Here is a 19822-nt window from a genome sequence, read left to right as displayed (position 1 = left end):
TTAAGACGTGGACATGGTCATGTTTGTTGAATAAAATTTTTCTTTTTTTGACTGCCGATTTTTATTATTATTTTTTCCCGATCCCCGATCCTCTGAAAAGCACGTGAACGACGCCGATCCCGATCACGTGATCGGATCGGGACATCCCTAGTACTAACCCAGATGTGGGTGATGAGTCAAGCACATTGAATTATATTATATTTGGGTCTGCAATACCTGGTTCCATACGGTGTGGGTGTATAATATAAGTGTCTATAAGGTATTGAGTTACAAATTGGGTAATAGTAAGACTTCATTCTATTTGACCCATTGCTATTAAATCTTTGTAACTGACCAGTATAAGTAACGATAAAGAATTAGATGGGAGTTCTGTGTGCGTGTCCATTCCTGAGCCTATTATCAACTCTTTTGGTGTGGGTAACGTTAATACAATTAACCCCTTCCTATCCAACGTTCCCCTTTTCACTATAAGGTTTCTAATGTCACTGAGGGAGGGTACTGCTTGCGGGAGGAACTAAGTTATTTTATTTACAATTCAGTCACTAGGTGTGGGAGGGTTAACGGAGGTATTGGGGAAGGTGAGAGCGAGTTGGGGAGTACTGCTGACCGCCCCGGAAAGGCGAGGAAGACCAGAGTACCAGACCAGGTTGGTAAATCCCGGGCCCCATCCACTCCCACTGCTGGCCTCCAGTTTGACGCTCCAGGCCCAAAGACGAAGGTGCAGTCAGACGGAGCTCTACTGTGTCTCGCTACCCAGTGGCTGTGCACACCCATTCCCACGAAGCAGGGATAATCCACCCTGATACATTTGGCGTCACGAACAGGATCAACATCCTACTCCACTCCCTCGAACGTGACGACCAAGAGACCTAAGATGTTGGAGAGCGACGCCCCGAAGCCGGAGGTCAGAGCAGAGTCGTCCCAGGCGGAGCGACGAGGTGACTCACCGGCCCTTCTCAAGGAGGAAGGAGGGGAAGCCGAAACGATGCAGACCTTGGCCGCACAAGTGCAGTCCCTACGGGGTCAACTCCAAGACCAAGCGGGCGTCCTGGACCGCCAGCACGAACATCTGGAGCAGGCCAGACGCCAAGAGTCGCTTGCCTTGGTGCAGGCCATGCTCCAACAGCTCCCTCCAGCGCCCCCTCCGGTGGTGTACGTCCAACGGGAGCGGAAGTGCAGTGAGTTTGGAGGGGAAAAGGAGAGGGGAGAGCTGCTTGTGGAAGACTGGATCCAGGCAATGAGGACCCATCTCCGTGCCAGTCGAGTGCCAGCGGAGGAACAAATGGAGGTCGCACAGCTCCACCTCAAAGGCGAGGCGAAGCAGACAGTACGCTTTCTGACGGAGGGAACCGTCCCCGACACGGAAGCCTTGTTCTCGCTCCTCGAGGAAACTTATGGAGACAAGGCCCCGGTCAGCGTCCGCCTGGGGGAGTTCTATGACCGAAGACAGGCCGCCGGCGAGACTGTACGCCAGTTCGCCTATGACCTGCAGGAGAGGATTCGTCGCCTACGACGTCGGGCGCCTACCCCGGTCACCGATGCCGTTGCCCTGCTGCAGGAGCGGTTTGTGGTGGGCCTCAGAGACGAGACCCTGAGGCGAGAAATGCGGAAGTACCTGAGGGAGCACGGGACGCGGCCGTTTCCCCAGGTACTGAAGGCGGCGATCGATTGGTCGGAGGAGGAGCTGGTCCTCCCCTCCGACAAGGGTCCCACCCAGGGCTTAGTCCACGCTGCGGCTGCAGGAAGCTATTAAGCAGCTCAAGGCAGGACAGGAGCGGCTGGGTGCGCGCCAGGAGCAACTATTCCAGGCCTTCCAACAGGAGCGCGACGCGCCCCGGAGAGGCGCCACGGACGGCGACGCCGAGACGACGCGACCGCCGCTACGCGGGAACCACCCCGCCGAGACGAAGAGGGCAGGCTGATTTGTTATGCCTGCAATCAGCCGGGCCACATCAGCAGAAATTGCCCCCGCCCAGCCAGCGGGCCACGCCCAGCCTCTGCTCCCACCCCCGAAGCCCCGGGCCCGTCAGGGTACCGATCCGGACCACGAAGGGCAGTCGACGCCGTCGCGGCAGGAGCCGCCGACTCGGCCGCGGAGGGCCCCGAGACGCAGGACGTGCACGGGGAGTGCTTCACGCTAGACGTCCAGATCGACGGGGTCGAGACCCGCTGCCTCTTCGACACAGACGCCGAGGTCACCACCATGACTGAGAGCCACTTCCGAAGACACTTCCCGCGGATGAAGTTGACCCCCGCCAACTGGATCACTCTCACCGCCGCCAACGGGTTGGATATCCCAGTGGTAGGGTGTCTCTAATGCCTGGATATGACATTTACGGGGAAATGCATATTCGTAATAAAAGACGATCCCGCCCGAGTGCCCCCAGGAGACGCCGTCCAGGGACTTCTGGGCATGAACGTGCTCGGCGGAGTAGACGGCCTGTTCAAGGGGATGCGCCTGGCGAGCCGAAGCCGCGTCGACGCTAGAAGCGTCGCCATCCGCCGTGTGGTCGCCGCCATGGCCCAAGAAGCCAGAGAGTGTACCGCCCCGGGAAGGATGGGGTACGTTAAGGTGGCCGGCAGGGAGCCGGTGGTCATTCCCCCGCACAGCGAAGTGATCATCTCAGGCCGCTGTGAGACGACGGCGGGGATGCGGCGTCCCGTGATGCTAGAGAACATGCCGAGTGCCAACCTGCCCCCCGGACTACTGGTGGCGAACGTGGTGGCGTACGCCCGACAGGGAAGAGTGCCTGTGCGGGTGTTGAATCCGACCGACGCCGAGATGGTGCTCCAACCCCGGTCCAGACTGGCGGAGCTCCACTGCCCCCGTCAAGTACGGCCCAAGGAGAGGGTGACCGTGGAGGAAGTAGACGGAGGCGTCCGAGTGACGGCGATTGAGGCTCGAGACAGCCCGCCCTCGGCGGTGGTGGACGGGGGGACCCGAGGGCTCGCCGTGCCCGTACAGGCAAACCTTCAGGATCTCACACCAGCCCAAGTGGGCCGACAAAATCAAGTGTTGGAGAAACACAAGGCGGTGTTCTCCGTAGACAACGGGGACTATGGTTACACAACCACGGTCACTCACTACGTCCCCACCGGTAACGCACCCCCGGTCAAGCAACGGCACCACCGAATACCGCCCCACGTGTTCCAAGAGGTAAAGCGGCACGTACAAGACCTGGTGGACCAGGGTGTCCTGGTAGAGAGCTGCAGTCCGTGGGCGTCACCAGCCGTGATCGTCATAAAGAAGGACGGCTCCGTGCGGTTCTGCTGTGACTACCGCCGCCTAAATAACGTGACGCACCGGGATGCGTACCCCCTACCTCGTATTGAGGAGTCCCTAGACGCCTTGGGGCAGGCCAAGATCTTCTCCTCGCTCGACCTCACCGCCGGCTACTTCCAGGTGGCGGTGAAAGAAGAAGATCAAGAGAAGATGGCTGTCACGACGCCCTTCGGCCTCTACCAGTGGACCGTATGCCCTTTGGGCTGTGTAACGCACCAGCGACATTCCAGCGGTTGATGACCGCCGTGCTGGGGGACCTGGCCTTCGACGTCCTACTCGTCTATCTAGATGACGTCTTGGTGTTCGCCAGCGACTTCGAGAGCCACTGTCAGAAGTTGGACCTGGTGTTTGGACAGCTTCGGGAGCATGGGCTCAAACTCAAGCCCCGGAAGTGCTTCCTTCTGAAGACCGAAGTCAAGTTTCTGGGACACATCGTCTCAGCACCCGGCATACAGGTCGACACCGACAAAGTGAAGGCGTTGGAGGACTGGCCGGCGCCACGCTCAGCGAAGGAAGTGAGGCAGGTGATCGGGTTCCTGTCCTATTATCGGCGGTTCGTGCCCCGCTTCGCCCAGGTGGCCCAGCCACTGCACGCCCTGATGGGGAAAGAAAAAAAGGGGTTCACCAAAGGCCGGCCAGAGGCCTTCAAGTGGACTCCGCAGTGTCAGACGGCCTTCGACCATCTGCAGGAGTGCCTCTTGACGCCTCCGGTGCTGGCCTACCCCGACCTCCGGCTCCTCTTCATAGTGACCACGGACGGGAGTTACTTGGGACTGGGAGCAGTACTAAGTCAGAAGCAAGAGGGCATGGAGCGAGTCATTGCCTTTGCGAGCCGAGGTCTGCGTGGGTCCGAAAGGAATGACCAAAATTACAGTGCGTTCAAGCTGGAGCTCCTCGCCCTGAAGTGGGCGATCACCGAGAAGTTCAGGGACCTCTTGATGTACTCCCAGTTCACCGAGATCACCGACCACAACCCGCTGAGGTACCTCGGCACGGCCAACCTGGGAGCAGTGTTCCTTGTTTGAGTAAACTTCCCTCTTATGCAAACTTCACATTCTTTGTCAGGTCTATGCCTCTCACCTTTAATGTGCATACCGTCTGTCACTGCTTGTAGCTTTAGCAAATCCTCGTGATTACAATGACCCATAATTTCATGCCACGTCTGGATGTCATGGCTAACAGTCACATTACATTTGTCACTATTATTGCACTCCGTTTGAAAGTAATACATTCTCCCATATACGTCGATATTAAACCGCGTACCATCTCGTTCTACAAGAACATCTTTACCTTCACTGAAGAACACTTCGGCGCCGTTAGCAGTAGCAGATTTGACTGAGAATAGTTCTTGTGGGAACGAGGGTATATATAAAGCATTCTTTAATGTCACTGTACACCGGCGTCCCTTACTGTCTATAAGGCGTACCTGTGCGTCTCCTCTCCCTTGCGCCAACCCGTAGGTGCGCTTCCCGTCTGCCAGCTCCATGCTGTGTCCCTCCGGCTCGAAGGATTTATCGAAGTTCTTGAAACTGCTCCGGTCGTTGATGATGTGGGACGACGCACCTGTGTCTACGATCAACCCCCTCCTCGGGAGCTGCCGGTGCTGTGTTGGCCGGGTGACGCCTGTAGTCCGAGCCCCGAAAACGAAATCCTCTCGTCCCGCCGCTCTACGCGCGTCATCTCGACCCGTCACACGATCTCTGTTGCCGCCATCTTGTCTGTAGTCGCCATCTCGTCCACAGTCGCCATCTTGGCCGCGGCCGCGATCTCGTCCATCGCCGCCATCTTGTTTGTAGTCGTGGTCTCGTCCGTCGCCGCCATCTTGTCCATGTGCGCCGCCTCGTCTCTGGCCGACATCTTGCCCATGTGCGTATCGGGCGCTCTGGTCTCGTTTCTTTCGGCACTCTTTGTCTGTGTGCCCCGATGATCTGCAGAAGTTGCACCAGACTGTCCTGTTGCAGTTATCTCTCCGATGCCCGTTCTCTCCGCATCACCAACACGTCAGCTCCATCGTGGGCCTGGCCCTTTCCCTCTGTGTCGCTCGGGCTTTCAGTGCTATCCCCCCCGCTTCCGCGACGTCTGGGTGGATATCCTCTGAAGCCTCAAAGTTCCGCAGCTTGGCTTTGAACTGCCCCAATGTCATGTCCGTTGAACCGTGGGTAACCAGTAGCACGAACGGCCTGTATAACTCCGACAGTCCTCTCATCACCATTGCCATCATTAGCCCCTCTCCTGGTGCCTCTCCTGCACTCTTGAGCGCCGTCATGATCTGCTCAGCTCGGATGATGTATTCTGTCATCGTCTCTGTGTGCCCCTTCTTCAGGGCCGTTAATGTTACGTAGAGGGACACTACTCGGGGCCTTCCCCGTCCGATGTAATGCTCCCTCAACACTCCCAGGCTTTCTCTGCCTTTGTCCTTCGTGTCGCGGAATATTAGTCCCAGGCTCGTATCGTCGAGCAGCGGTGCCAACTCACAGTAAGCGTCCGCGTTCAGTTTGTCGTCTTGTGCTTGGCCCTCCACCGTTAGCTCCGCGGGGGCCGCCAGGATCACCGCCTTGAGTCCCGCGCTGTGCATGCAACATAGCATGCACTCTTCCCAGAGCTCATATCCTTCCGCTTTCCCGTTAAATGTGGGCAACTTGCTTCTTCCCTTGGGCGCCATCCTCTTTCTTGGTGGTAGGTGGTTGGTGTAGCTTAAGCTCCGTTGGCCTAGTATCTAGCCACGCGGTACTCCCGGTGCTGCTCTGGCCTACACGTCAGCTAAGCTAACTACCTTTATTATTTCGCCCCTGCGAGATCTGGGCCCATAACCTGTTAACAGATTTGGCAATGGGGCGACAATAATGTATACAAGAGGCATGGTATTCTATCTTGGCCTTGCTCTGCTGGCAGCGGTTTATTTATCATTGTAGTCTCATAATACAGCAGCACATATGATCAAGTCAAGTCAAGAGTTTTATTTGTCACGGCATACAAGTATACAATGAAATGCGGGTGGTCTTGCCCGCAACAATGTGCAATACAGTGGTACAACATATAATAGAATCCAATAAAAACAACATTGTGCAATAAACAGGTAACAGGTAACATGGTGTGACATCTCGGTATCTGTACATAGTTATTTACAGAGCATATAGGACATGCTAGGTAGCTTTGGTAGTGCAATACACTGTTACTGTTGTTATACTAATTTAAAGTGGCCTTTCCTTTTGGCCATAAGTGGGTGTGTGCGGCATGAGTGTGTGCCCGCTCATGTTAAAGTGTTAAAGTGGCTGCTAGTGTGTGAGCGTGCACAGCGTGCGTGTCGTGTGTGTGCTTGTGTGTGGATAGTTCAGTGTTCTGTGGCACTCAATGTTCATTGTTCAAGGCTCTGATGGCCTGGGGGAAGAAGCTGAGCCTAAGCCTCTCTGTCCTAGTAGCTGGGGTTCTCAGGCGTCTGCCTGACCTCAGCAGCTGGAACAGGCTGTTATTGGGGTGGTGGGGGTCTTTCATTATTCTGCAGGCTCTGGATTTGCACCTCTTGTTGTATAGAACCTGCAGGGGAGGTAGTGCAATACCCGTGGTACGCTCGGCTGAGCGCACCACTCTCTGTAGGGCCTTCTTGTCCTGTGCCGTGCTGTTTCCATACCAGGCAGTGATGTTTCCGGTCAAGATGCTCTCTACAGCTCCTGAGTAGAAGGACTGGAGTATCTTCCCCGATACTCTGAACTTCCTTAACTGTCTCAGGTGGTAGAGGCGCTGCTTCGCCTTCTTTACTACTGTGTCTATGTGTGTTGACCATGTCAGATCCTCTGAGATGTGGACCCCCAGGTACTTAAAGCTGCTCACCCTGTCCACGGTAGCCCCGTTAATTATCAGTGGTGTGTGTGTCTCCTGCTGTCCTCTCCTATAATCCACGATCAGCTCCTTGGTTTTACCAATGTTCAGGAGCAGGCTGTTGTCCTGGCACCAGCGTTCCAGTACCTCAACCTCCTCCCGGTAGGCCTTCTCGTCGTTGTCCGAGATCAGCCCCACCACCACCGTGTCGTCTGCGAACTTCACTATGGAGTTGGAGCTGAACTTGGCCACACAGTCGTGTGTGTATAGTGAGTACAGCAGGGGGCTCAGAACACAGCCCTGGGGGGACCCGATGCTCAGGGTGATGGTGTTGGAGGTCTGACCCCCCACCCTGACCGCCTGGGGTCTTTCACTCAGAAAGTCCAGTACCCAGGCACTCAGGGCGGAGCTCAGACCCAGCTCGATCAGCTTGTCCACCAGTCTGGTGGGGACTATGGTGTTGAACGCTGAGCTGTAGTCAATGAACAACAGTCTCACATAGCCCCCCTTCTGACGGTCCAGGTGAGAGAGGGTACTGTGCAGTACTTGGGAGACCGCATCGTCAGTGGACCTGTTTGGCCTGTATGCAAATTGCATAGGGTCCATATCGCTGGGGAGGGAGGCACAAATGTGATCCTTGACCAGCCTCTCGAAACATTTCATGGCCACAGAGGTGAGTGCCACCGGTCTGTAGTCATTGAGACCTGCTGGGGAGGGTTTCTTTGGTACCGGGATAATGGTAGACATCTTGAAGCAGGCAGGGACCACTGACTCCTTCAGGGATCGATTAAATATGGTGGTGAACACAGGGGCTAGCTGGTTAGCACAGGACTTGAGTATGCGTCCTGTTATTCCATCTCGGCCAGCTGCCTTCCTGGTGTTCACCTGCATAAATGCTCTTCTCACACTGTGTACCGTCAATGAGAGAGCGTCCCCGCCCCCCCGTGGATGCCCCCCCCCCTCCACAACAGCCGGCGCACCAGTGACGTCACTAGCCGTTGGGCTAGCAGTGCCACTGTTTGCACCAAACCGCGCGTAGAAGGTGTTGAGCTGGTCCGCAAGGGAGGCGTCGTCGCTCCCCATTGAGGGGGCGCTGACTTTGTAGTCAGTTATAGCCCTCAGTCCTTGCCATAAGCCTCTTGTGTCATTCTGTGCCATTTGTGCCTCCATCTTGTCGGCATACGTCCTCTTAGCAAGTTTAACAGCCTTGCGCAGAGTGTAGACTGTTGTCTTGTACTCTTCCATGTTTCCTGACTCTCTGCCCAGGTTATAAGCAGTGGTGCGAGAGTTCAGGGCTGCTCTGATAGTACTGTCCACCCATGGTTTCTGGTTTGGGAACACCCTCGCCTTTTTTGTGGCGACAATACTATCAGCCAGCGTTGTTATGAATGACACCACAGCGTCTGTGAACTCGCTGACGTCACTGGTGCTCCTCTCGAACATTCCCCAGTCGGCGACGTCTAGTGCGTCCTGAAGCGTGGCCTCTGATTGGTCGTCCCATTTTTTTACCTCACATGTCACGTGATCTCTGTTTGTAAGCGGGGACCAGCAAGATGGCGGCATGATCCGACGTGTTCGTTGCTCCCGCTAATGGTGGGGCCGGTACAGCCTTGTATCCGGCTCTGAACGGGGTGTAGCAGTGGTCGAGTGTATTTCCTCCCCTTGTGGAGCAGACGATGTGCTGAAAGAAAGACGGCATGACTTTTTTCAGATTCGCCTGATTGAAATCCCCGGCTACAATCATGGCTGCGTCTGGGTGCTTGATTTGGTGAGTGTTCAGGTGGTCGTGTAGTTCCGCTAGCGCCCTGCCGACGTTCGCCTGGGGGGGAATGTACACTGCAGTCATGATCACTGCAGTGAACTCGCGTGGAAGATGGAACGGGCGACATTGGATCGTGAGGTGTTCCATGTCGGGAGAGCATGAACGGGAGAGTATCTTCACCTCCCCGGGGCTAGTCCAGCCGTTGTTGGTCATAAGGCAGAGACCCCCGCTGATGCTTTTCCCGGAGGCTTCTGTACGGTCTGCTCTGAAGATGGTGAAGGAGTTGGAGGGAGAGATGCTGTGATCGGGAGTCACTGGTTTCAGCCAGGTCTCCGTGAAACACAGGATATTGCAGTCCTTCATCTCTCGCTGGAATCGGACCCGCGCTCGTAAATCATCCATCTTACTCTCTAGTGAACGTGCATTCGCCAGGAAGATAGATGGAATAGCCGGACGGTAAGCAGATCTTCTTAGTCTTAATCTGATCCCGCTCCTCTTCCCCCTGTGTTTCTTCTTTGTCTTGCGGCCGTCACCCGCTTCTTTGTCTCTTCTGATCTCCATTGGCCATTCTTGGCATGATAAAGTGTCTCTAAACTCCTCTTTGAGTCCGGAGTTTAGGTCAATAAGTGACTGGCGGTCGTATGACGTCCCCGCCAGTGATGCTTCGATAAAAAAAGTAGTAAAAACAAACATAATAACTAAAAATGTGCACATTCGTTGCTGAGCAAAACCCACGGCGACTGACTCGGTCGCGCCATGATCATTCTCCTCTCCTCTCCGGGAGGGGCAGACGTGAGAAGAAGGAACAGTAGGAGGGAACCAAGGTTTATATAGTCCCAACCTGGTGTAGACAGTAGACGCTCCGCCTACAGCGCCCTCCAGTGGACACAGATATACATGTAGTCATGAGGGCAGTAGAGAGCAATTACAGTCAGTTACAACCATACATAGACCCTTTATATTCAACATACATGCTGCATATATGTATGTGTCCTGCATACATAAGTTGTTTATCCACATACATTAGACAGCTACATTCTCTGAGTGATGAATTTCATATTTCTATCATTTGTAAACTTATATCGGTACTGTCTGTGTGTACTCTTCTTCCATATGTCCTCTAACCCTGTAGTCATGTGGCTGCAACTAACCAAACCCTTATACATAACCCCTGGATTCACTAATATATACTGTGGCAATTCCAGGTGTAGGGGTGGCAGAATAAAACAACAGACAGACGAGTTGTGTTTCCCAAAATAATACTTTCTCTTTATTTTCTAATCAAACAAAACATTTCACGGTTCTCCTCACTCTCTCTAACTTCAACTTAGACTGTCTGCCGGGCGGCTTTTCCGCTTACCGGTCTGTCTCCTCGCCCCTGATATGAGAGAGTGAGCATGTGTCCTTGGGCCCTATTTGCTCACTCTCCTCAACACGCGCATCGCGTCGTGATTCGCTAGCTGGTCTTGATGGCCTTCTAGCGGCAGGTGCGCCTGGAAGTGGACGCCCAAATATGGGCAGCGCCGCTACATAATAGCGCCCTTCAATCACCAAGCCCAGTGGTGGCTTGGGGTTGCCACAATACCTAATCCCTGTGTTCCCACTAATATTAAACCTAACCCCTGGTTCTCACTAATATATACCGAGGAGCTGCCCAGTACAACCACAGCCTGATATTGTTGACCACTAGGAGCTGCCCAGTACAACCACAGTCTGACACTGTTGACCACTAGGAGCTGCCCAGTACAACCACAGCCTGACACTGTTGACCACTAGGAGCTGCCCAGTACAACCACAGTCTGACACTGTTGACCACTAGGAGCTGCCCAGTATAACCACAGCCTGACATTGTTACCTATGTGTGTGTGTGTGTGTGTGTGTGTGTGTGTGTGTGTGTGTGTGTGTGTGTGTGTGTGTGTGTGTGTGTGTGTGTGTGTGTGTGTGTGTGTGTGTGTGTGTGTGTGTGTGTGTGTGAGTGCGTGCGTGCGTGCGTGCGTGCGTGCGTGCGTGCGTGCGTGCGTGCGTGCGTGCGTGCGTGCGTGCGTGCGTGCGTGCGTGCGTGCGTGCGTGCGTGTGTGTGTGTGTGAGAGAGAGAGCGAGAAGATGTGTGTGTGTCTATGAGGAGATAGCTAATACCTAACTAAGGTGTTTACATTACGTGCTGCTAATGCATGGTAACATCCATACAACACACGTGATCTAGGGCTATCTGATCTGGATTGGCAAGAATCCCTTATCTACACAAACATGCAGACTATCTCACCCTTTAACCTACATTTACCAATTCCACGCGTTGATCAATCTTGTCTCGTGAAAATCAGTCACGGTGTCTGCTTTTATATCAGTGTTTCAACATGAGGGTGCAACTTAAAACATGACCAGCTGCCCAGGCTTAGTGAAGAGAAGAAACCTGTTCTTAATGTTTTATCTGGCCAAATAAAGGTAACATTTTTTTTTAAAGCATACATACCTCATGAGTGAAGCATACATACCTCACTTAGTGAAGCATACATACCTCACTTAGTGAAGCATACATACCTCACTTAGTGAAGCATACATACCTCACTTAGTGAAGCATACATACCTCATGAGTGAAGCATACATACCTCACTTAGTGAAGCATACATACCTCATGAGTGAAGCATACATACCTCACTTAGTGAAGCATACATACATCACTTAGTGAAGCATACATACCTCATGAGTGAAGCATACATACCTCACTTAGTGAAGCATACATACCTCACTTAGTGAAGCATACATACCTCACTTAGTGAAGCATACATACCTCACTTAGTGAAGCATACATACCTCATGAGTGAAGCATACATACCTCACTTAGTGAAGCATACCTCATGAGTGAAGCATACATACCTCACTTAGTGAAGCATACATACCTCATGAGTGAAGCATACATACCTCACTTAGTGAAGCATACATACCTCACTTAGTGAAGCATATACACACCTCACTTAGTGAAGCATACATACCTCACTTATGCCTATGTTTTTTTTGGATCTTTTCCCCCCTCCATTTTCCTCCGATTTTCTCCCATCCCAATGTTAGTCGTTATGCCAATTCCCAATCCCCTTCCTGGTCGCTGCGCACTTACCCCCCACAGTTGGTCTGGGAGAGTGGAGGCTATCACGTGCTTCCTCCGACACACGTCCAGCCAATCAACCGCTTCTTTTCACCTGGCAGCATTGAGAGGGCGTAGCGTGTGGAAGGATCACACTATCCCACTCAAGTCCTATTCGCGCTTAGCAGGCGCCCCGACCGAACTGTAGGAGTCGCTGTTTACAACGACCCGGACCCACCCCGCCAGCTTCTCCCACCCTCTAATACTGCCAATTGTATTAGTGTGAACGGCCAGCCAAGCTGGTGACAACCCCGGAGCTGTGAGCTGGATTCGAACAGGCGAATCTAGCCGCTCCGGGGTTTGGTGACGAACGCAATCTCCGTTACGCCACCTGACCGCCCTGCCTATGTTCATTTTATGCTATTTGCTGTGGGGCACTTTGGGCTGCGGTCCATGTGTGAAAGGTGCTATGTAGATAGAGTTATTATTATTATTATTTATTTATTATTATTATATTGTAAAAAGATTCTGTAAGTCTCGACGACATTGAAAATGAGGGTGACCTTTTCGAGAATAAATAAAGGTTTGACATAGTCATTTGTGGACCGAAACAGAGGCAGGCTTGCAACACATTTTGGCTCCAGACCCATATTTTAACAAACTACCTTAATAAAAAGGAATACCTGGAGAGAGATATATATATATAATAATAATTGTTAGACTAGAAGTCTTTATTTGTCATGCAGTTTAACACACACACGCGAGATGGGCGACCCACAGGAACACACACACACATGCACTGAGTCGCCGATGAAATGTCTCTCTGCACTTTTCCCATCCCGTTGTCCTTCCCCCCATGGGCAGCCGGGAGCAGATAGGGCGTCAACGTGAGCCGCGCCCCGGGGATCAATCCAAGTGCTCCTGTCCGTCTTCGTCAAGGACGCCACAGCGTTAGCGATCTGTTGTGCATGTTTTTCCATTGGGTTTATCTTATCGGGGGGGAAACCCTTGCGAGCACGGGGAGAACATGCAAACTCCACACAGAAAGGCCTGGGAGATACCCCACCTGAGTACCTGGCATCATGGAAACCTGGTCCCCAAGTGGGAATCGAACCCTGGACCTTCTTGCTGTGAGGCGACAGTGTTAACCACTACACCACCGTGCCGCTTATATATATACTGTATATATTTTTTATAAGAAAAGGAAAAGTATTGTTATCGTTGTCAACATACCTCACTAAAACCAGCAGGTAACCCAACCCCCTCCAATGTACAGTAAATGTCCTAACCCAACCCCCTCCAATGTACAGTTTTTGTATCACAAACAGTACTGTATTTGTAGATCTGGTATGTCATAAATGTCTAGATGTAGGGCGGTCAGGTGGCGTAGCGGAGATTGCGCTCGTCACCAACGCAGGAGATCTCGGCGTTGCTACCAGCTTGGCTAGTTGTTCATACTAATACAATTGGCAGTAAAAAAAAAATATAAACAAAATTTTTAAAATTTTAAAGAAATTCTAGATGTAGCTGTACTGTCTATCTGTATGTCATGTATGTCATATATGTTATGATGAATTGAAAATGGGGGACCCTGATGTAAACAAGACGAAAGTCTTTCTCTGGTCTGCATCCCCTTAACAATTGTGTGTATTGAGCTGTACTGTATTGTACCCATTCTGCAATCTGTTAATAAAATGTTCAATCAATCAATCAATCAGGTATACTGTCATCTGCAAATTAGCTAGATAGTAGACTACTCATTGGTTTCAATTGGGAATGTTAGCTAGATAGCTTGTGGCTAGCCGTAGGCTATGCATTGCCATTGGTTTAAATTAGGAATATTAGCTAGATAGCTCATGGCTAGCTGTAGGCTACTCATTGGTTTAAATTAGGAATGTTAGCTAGATAGCTTGTGGCTAGCCATAGGCTACTCATTGGTTTTATGACCAACAATGCTAAAGGGATTTTCTTCTTCCTCTTTTTGCTGAGTAACTGAAGAAGCTAAACACACCTTTTTTTGCATAAGGAGCAACTGCACAAATTCTGGAATGTTGCAACTGTCTCCTCATTATCTCAGAATGGTTTTCTGCCCCCACTCCTTTTGGAAAATCAATTGCAAACTTTGATTTAAAGATGAGGCTGTTATCAGTCTTTTGTGGTCAGGCTGATTTAGGATAATCAAAATGATGACTCCACCAATAACACATGATGACATTAACTATAAGGTCATGACCCCTCTCAGGGAAAAGAGAAGAGCAGAGTAAGAACTAAGAGCGACAGTGGCTTGGGAGGTAGAGCAGTCGTCTGGTAATGTGGAGGTTCCCAGTTCGATTCCCACAACTCCCAGGCAGCGAGTCAAAGTGTCCTTGAGCGAGACACTTAACCCCTAACTGCTCCCGATGAGCAGGTTGGCACCTTGCATGTTTTCCTCCGCCATCGGTGAATGTGTGAGTAAATGAGTAAAATATGAGGAACAAATTGTAAGGTGCTTTGGAGAAAAACGCTATATAAAATGCACCATTTTAAAGAACTCAACTATCTGCTTGACATCATTAAGGCCTCCTACGGCCCAGGTGTTGTGTAAATAGTATATTGCTTCGGTTGAGTCAAAAGCCTCAAAGTCCATATCAACAGTTCCTTCAGAAAATGTTGTGACATGTTGTGACAGTGAAAATATGGGTACTGTATTTTATTTATTTATGTTAACAGGATAGTGGGCAGTAAACTCGCCTTAGTATTTTTTTTTCTTTATTGAGATAGTAGGAAGAGAGACAGAGTAGGGAAGAGAAGGTTCTTTATTGAGACAGTAGGAAGGATAAGAGGGAGACACAAGAGAGAAGGTTCTTTATTGTGACAGTAGGAAATTCTGAGGGAGACAGAGCAGTGGAGACACAGGAGAGAATGTTCTTTTTTGAGACAGTAGGAAGGCTGAGAGGGAGACAGAGTAGGGAGACACAGGAGAGAATGTTCTTTTTTGAGACAGTAGGGAGGCTGAGAGGGAGACAGAGTAGGGGAGACACATGAGAGAAGGTTATTTTTTGAGACAGTAGAAAGGATGAAAGGAAGACAGAATAGCAGAGACACAAGAGAGAAGGTTCTTTATTGAAACAGTAGGAAGGCTGAGAGTGAGACAGAGTAGGGGAGACACAAGAGAGAAGGTTCTTTATTGAAACAGTAGGAAGGCTGAGAGGGAGACAGAGTAGGGGAGACACAAGAGAGAAGGTTCTTTATTGAAACAATAGAAAGGCTGAGAGGGAGACAGCGCAGGTTCTGGTGGGATCTGATCCCAGGCCAGCAGGGGTACTTTTGGTTCCAGAGGCAGGGGTCAGTCTTTTATTGAATTAACAGTTCATTGGTAACTTTTGGTTTACTGTAGAATTTTAGTTTTTCTGTTTTGCTGAGCAATGGTTGTGTTTTGGGGGTATTTATTTGAATATTTGCACAATGATGAAACTTTCTGTAAGATTTATAGCTCTCCTTCAGCAAATAGTTTGTGCCTATAGCAGATAGGGGCCCACCAATAAAGCTCATTACTAGTGTTGACAGTACAGGTTGGACCTTGTCTTATACAAGTTAACTGATATACTAGACTCCCAAGACAAAACGTGTTTGGCAGTGCTCTCTGCCTTCCTTTATGCAGCAATGTAACGGAAAACACACACTTACAAAGTGACCAGTGACATACAGTATAGGCACATAGACCTGTGTAGACTATATATTGATAACCTACCATGTAAGTATAAGTTATCGTGATATTATCACAAGATCGCCCAACTGTTAGGCTATGTTCAATGATTGATTGATTGAACATTTTATTAACAGATTGCAGAATGGGTACAATACAGTACAGCTCAATACACATGGGGATGCAGACCAGAGAAAGACTTTCGTCGTTTACATCAGGGTCCCCCATTTTCAATTCATCATAACATATTATGACATACATGACATACAGATAGACAGTACTACATTCTATACATTTATGACGTACCAGATTTACAAATACAGTACTATTATTGCATTTTGTGATGCAAAAATAGTCTAAAAAAGATACATTTGATGAAGAAACTGTACATTGGAGGAGGTTGGGTAGGTGGGGTGGAGGGGGGTTGGGTAGGTGGGGTGGGGTGGCGAAACTGTACATTGGAGGTGGTTGGGTGGGGTGGGGGTAACTGTACATTAGATTATCGACGAAACCTTACTTGGTCCCAAGAAGAGGGTCTCGTGTATTATTGGGTTAGGAGTGGACATTTACTGTAAAATGCACTGCAAGCCTTAGGGGCCTTTCTCACTCACCCATTCGGTTCTATTCCATTCCGTTCTCCGTTCCGAGATCTGATGCAAACTCCCCCCTCCCTCTCCCCCCTCTAGTTTGTGTACACACTTCAGTCTTGGTTCGCTCCGGGTTCTGTTTACGGTTTGCGTTTTGAGCGTTTACGCTTGCCGTAGACGATGATGTAAACAGGAAGTGTGTTAACACGACGGCGGAGACTGGATGCTGATATAAAATGAACAAATAACCAATAAATATGAAGTTATATTTGAACCTCTGTTGTCAAGCCTTGTCAATATAACCCACCCCATTTTATCACGAATGGATGGTGTTGTAGAGTTCGCTTTTGAGCGTTTCCCAGGGCTAACGCTAAGCTAACGGCTAATGCTAGTTAGCTTAGCCTAGTCTAGTATAGCCTGTAGCACTTATTTTTCAGCAAAGAACGTGCAATAAACAAAACGGATACATTCACTGTGTGTTCTGCCTCTCATTTGTTGATGAAACAAAACTAACATCAACACAATTGAACACCAAAAGCTGAGTTTAGTCTCGTCAGCGCTGATTTTGTTAGCTTACATGCTAACGTGAATGGAATATGCCAGTATAACAGTATAGCATTGTGGCAAACGCTAAGCTAACGGCTAACGCTAGTTAGCTTAGCCTGTTCAGCACATTATCCCATCGCTCGTGGCAATTATATTGCATGTCATTGATCTACTGGTCGACCACGGCCGACTGGTTGGGCACCACTGGTCTAATAGAAATAAATGCATTGAACAAGAAACCAATGTATAGACATAGCATGGCAAACAAAATTGCCAGGCCTAATGCGAGCCAGGGAAGTGCTGTTTGTAACGTGGCTTCATGTTTTCATCCACTGAGCTGTGAGGCTCCACATGCTTGTTTGGTTGCGGTCTGAACTCTCAAATTGCCCATAAATATAGTTTTTGTGGGTATTGTCCAGTTGTTTCTGTGTGGTTTTATCTGCCCAAAATTCAAGCAACCATGAAAAGCATTACAGTAACGACGTTGTGTGTGTGTCACGCCCCCCGCTCCCACTGGCCCGCACCCGAGACCACCTATTTCAACCGTCCCAGGTTCAGTGGGGGGGTATTCCGAATCAGCGCCGCTTCGCTCCCAAAAGGGGTGTGTCCGTCTGAGTGAGAACACTCCCCCCCGTCCCCGGGGGCGCTGATTCGACCCCGATTGGTGAGTGAGAAAGGCCCCTTAGTGTTCAATTCTGATTTAGACAGTAGGAAGGATGAAAGGAAGACAGGTTCTTTATTGAAACAGTAGGAAGTTTTTTTTTTTTTTTTTTTCGCTTGATTTTCAATTTTTTCTCCCCATCCCAATTTAGTCGTTATGGCAATTCCCCCCCTCCCCTACCTGGTTGTTGTGCGCATGTTCCTCCTACTGGATGGTACAAGGGAACCCTGAAGTCCACCACATGCTTCCTCCGACACATGTGGAGACAGCTATTTTTTCACCTGGCAGCGAGGACTCTCATTGGTGAAGCGTAACGCGTGGGAGGTCACGCTGCCTTCACCATTTCCTGCCTTTCGCTGAGCAGGCGCCCAGACCTGACCTGTAGGCGTCGCTGTCCACAACGCCAGATTACCACCCACGACTTCCCTCCCCCTAACTCAGCCAAACGAGTTAGTATGACGACCGGCCCAAGCCGCAGGGCAATGCTGACTCCGGGAGTCGAGAGAAACAGTTGTCTGAGAGGGAGATAGAGTATATGATACACAAGAGAGAAAGTTCTTTATTGAAACAGTAGGAAGGCTGAGAGGGAGACATAGTAGAGGAGACACAATGAGAGAAGGTTCTTTATTGAAACAATAGGAAGGCTGAGAGGGAGACAGAGTATGGGAGACACAAGAGAGAAGGTTCTTTATTGAGACAGTAGGTAGGCTGAGAGGGAGACAGAGTATATGGGAGACACAAGAGAGATTTTTTTTTATTGAAACAGTAGGTAGGCTGAGAGGGAGTTGCATGAAAGTTGCATGACTGGTCAGTCTGAGTTCTCATTGCAAAGAATCTGACCTGTATCTGATTTAGGACCACATGAAAGTGGCCCAAATCAGAATTGAACAGGTCACATTCCATGTGATTTGTGCTGCACACTGTTGTGAAATAATCTGATCTGAGTCACATATGAGCAAATAAATCAGGTTTTGGCCACTTTTGTCTGCAGTCTGAATGTATAGCTTGGCTTAGAGTAACCTACTAGAATGTGAGAAAAGATCTGGCAGTAATTCAGGTGGGCCCAAGATGGGACGGGCTCCCAAAAACGATTCTAGCCAGGTTGTGGTAATGTAGACCAAAATGTCACACTTTGTGAGAATTATAGAATGGCAATATGTTGTGAAATGGAATCTTGCAGTTTACACCTTTCTATAAATGTCCAAGGCTTGTTTTTTTTTTTTTTTTTTTTTTTTAATATACATTTAGACTAGTGCTTTATTGGTTTATTCATGAAGACTAAGAACAATGGTCTGGAATGAATGCATCTGCAGATATGGGACATTTATTAGGAGTTAATCAGTAAACTCTCGCGCCCACTTTATGGCTCACATGACCGCTCTGGAGACACGAGCCGTACAGTAAACGTAACTTTTTTCATTCAACAAACAAATGAATGGTGACGCGCGCCCAGCGCACGAGCCCCCTTTTCTGTTCATTCTAATGACACTCAACAGCCATGCGCACTAGAGGCAGAGGAGGGCAGAGGAGAGGCTGTGCATAAGATCTCCCTCAGCTCGGGGGGATCGCTCACACCCGTAATAGATCGAAGGCTGCCTCTAGTGCCTACCACTGAACCGAGAACGTCCACTTGACTGAACGCTTTTATACGATCATCACACGCAGTGTAGCAACAACAGACAAGGAAGTTGACTTGGAGAATCAACCAAACGCACCGACGCACGACTTCATCTGATGGGGGAAACGCCTGTGACGGCTTGACTGAGTGAGTTCCCTGGACCGGTCCCGGTCGGCGGCCCACCTTTAGTGACCAGGCAGTGACCATCAGCACGGATGCTGGTTTTCTCTCCGCCACACAGCGGAGCGGCGATGCGGTGACTCCTCACTTCGTCGAGTCCGTCCGTTTGCCGGTTTCCAGTTGCTGTCGTCGGGGCCGGGCGACGGGGGAGTCGAATAAATAAATCCATGATGAAGTTCAAACCAAACCAGACCAGGACCTACGACGGAGAGGGTTTCAAGAAACGGGCTGCCTGCTTGTGTTTCAAGAACGAGCGCGAGGAGGAGGTAGGTGGAGGAGGAGGTATAGGTGGTGGAGAAGGTGGTGGAGGTCGAGGAGGAGGTCGAGGAGGAGGAGGTAGGTAGCCCCTTTCGTGACTGTGATGCACCGAGTGAATCCACAGTCACTTGCTCCTCAATAGGAAACCAACCTAGATTTACCATGAAGGACTGGTTCTGGCCGAACCGTTCGTTATACAAGAATCACATATACATTTCAAAGGTACTCACAGTTGCACGAGGGTTTCGGACAGAGATACGGGATGGTTTGAAAGCTCGGCGTTGCTAATAAACATTTAAACCTGTTTTTATAAACTGCTCAAAACGGCATTATTTCCGGCGTTGGCT

At 50.2% G+C, this 19822-nt stretch overlaps 1 protein-coding gene across 1 annotated transcript in view; it reads left to right on the top strand.

Moving 5' to 3' along the window:
• Window positions 1–18946: 18946 nt before the first annotated feature.
• nudt4b (nudix (nucleoside diphosphate linked moiety X)-type motif 4b) overlaps window positions 18947–19822 on the top strand; it is a 54018-nt gene continuing 53142 nt past the window's right edge. The window contains exon 1 of the mRNA XM_084330907.1: window positions 18947–19483. Within this exon, the coding sequence (XP_084187033.1) occupies window positions 19385–19483 (99 nt within the window). The 5' untranslated portion in view covers window positions 18947–19384. The remainder of the gene's footprint in view (window positions 19484–19822) is intronic.

The sequence above is a fragment of the Notolepis coatsorum genome, assembly GCF_963971535.1.
Source record: "Notolepis coatsorum genome assembly, chromosome: 15".
Classification (NCBI taxonomy): domain Eukaryota; kingdom Metazoa; phylum Chordata; class Actinopteri; order Aulopiformes; family Paralepididae; genus Notolepis; species Notolepis coatsorum.
This window is presented reverse-complemented; position numbering and strand designations above follow the sequence as displayed.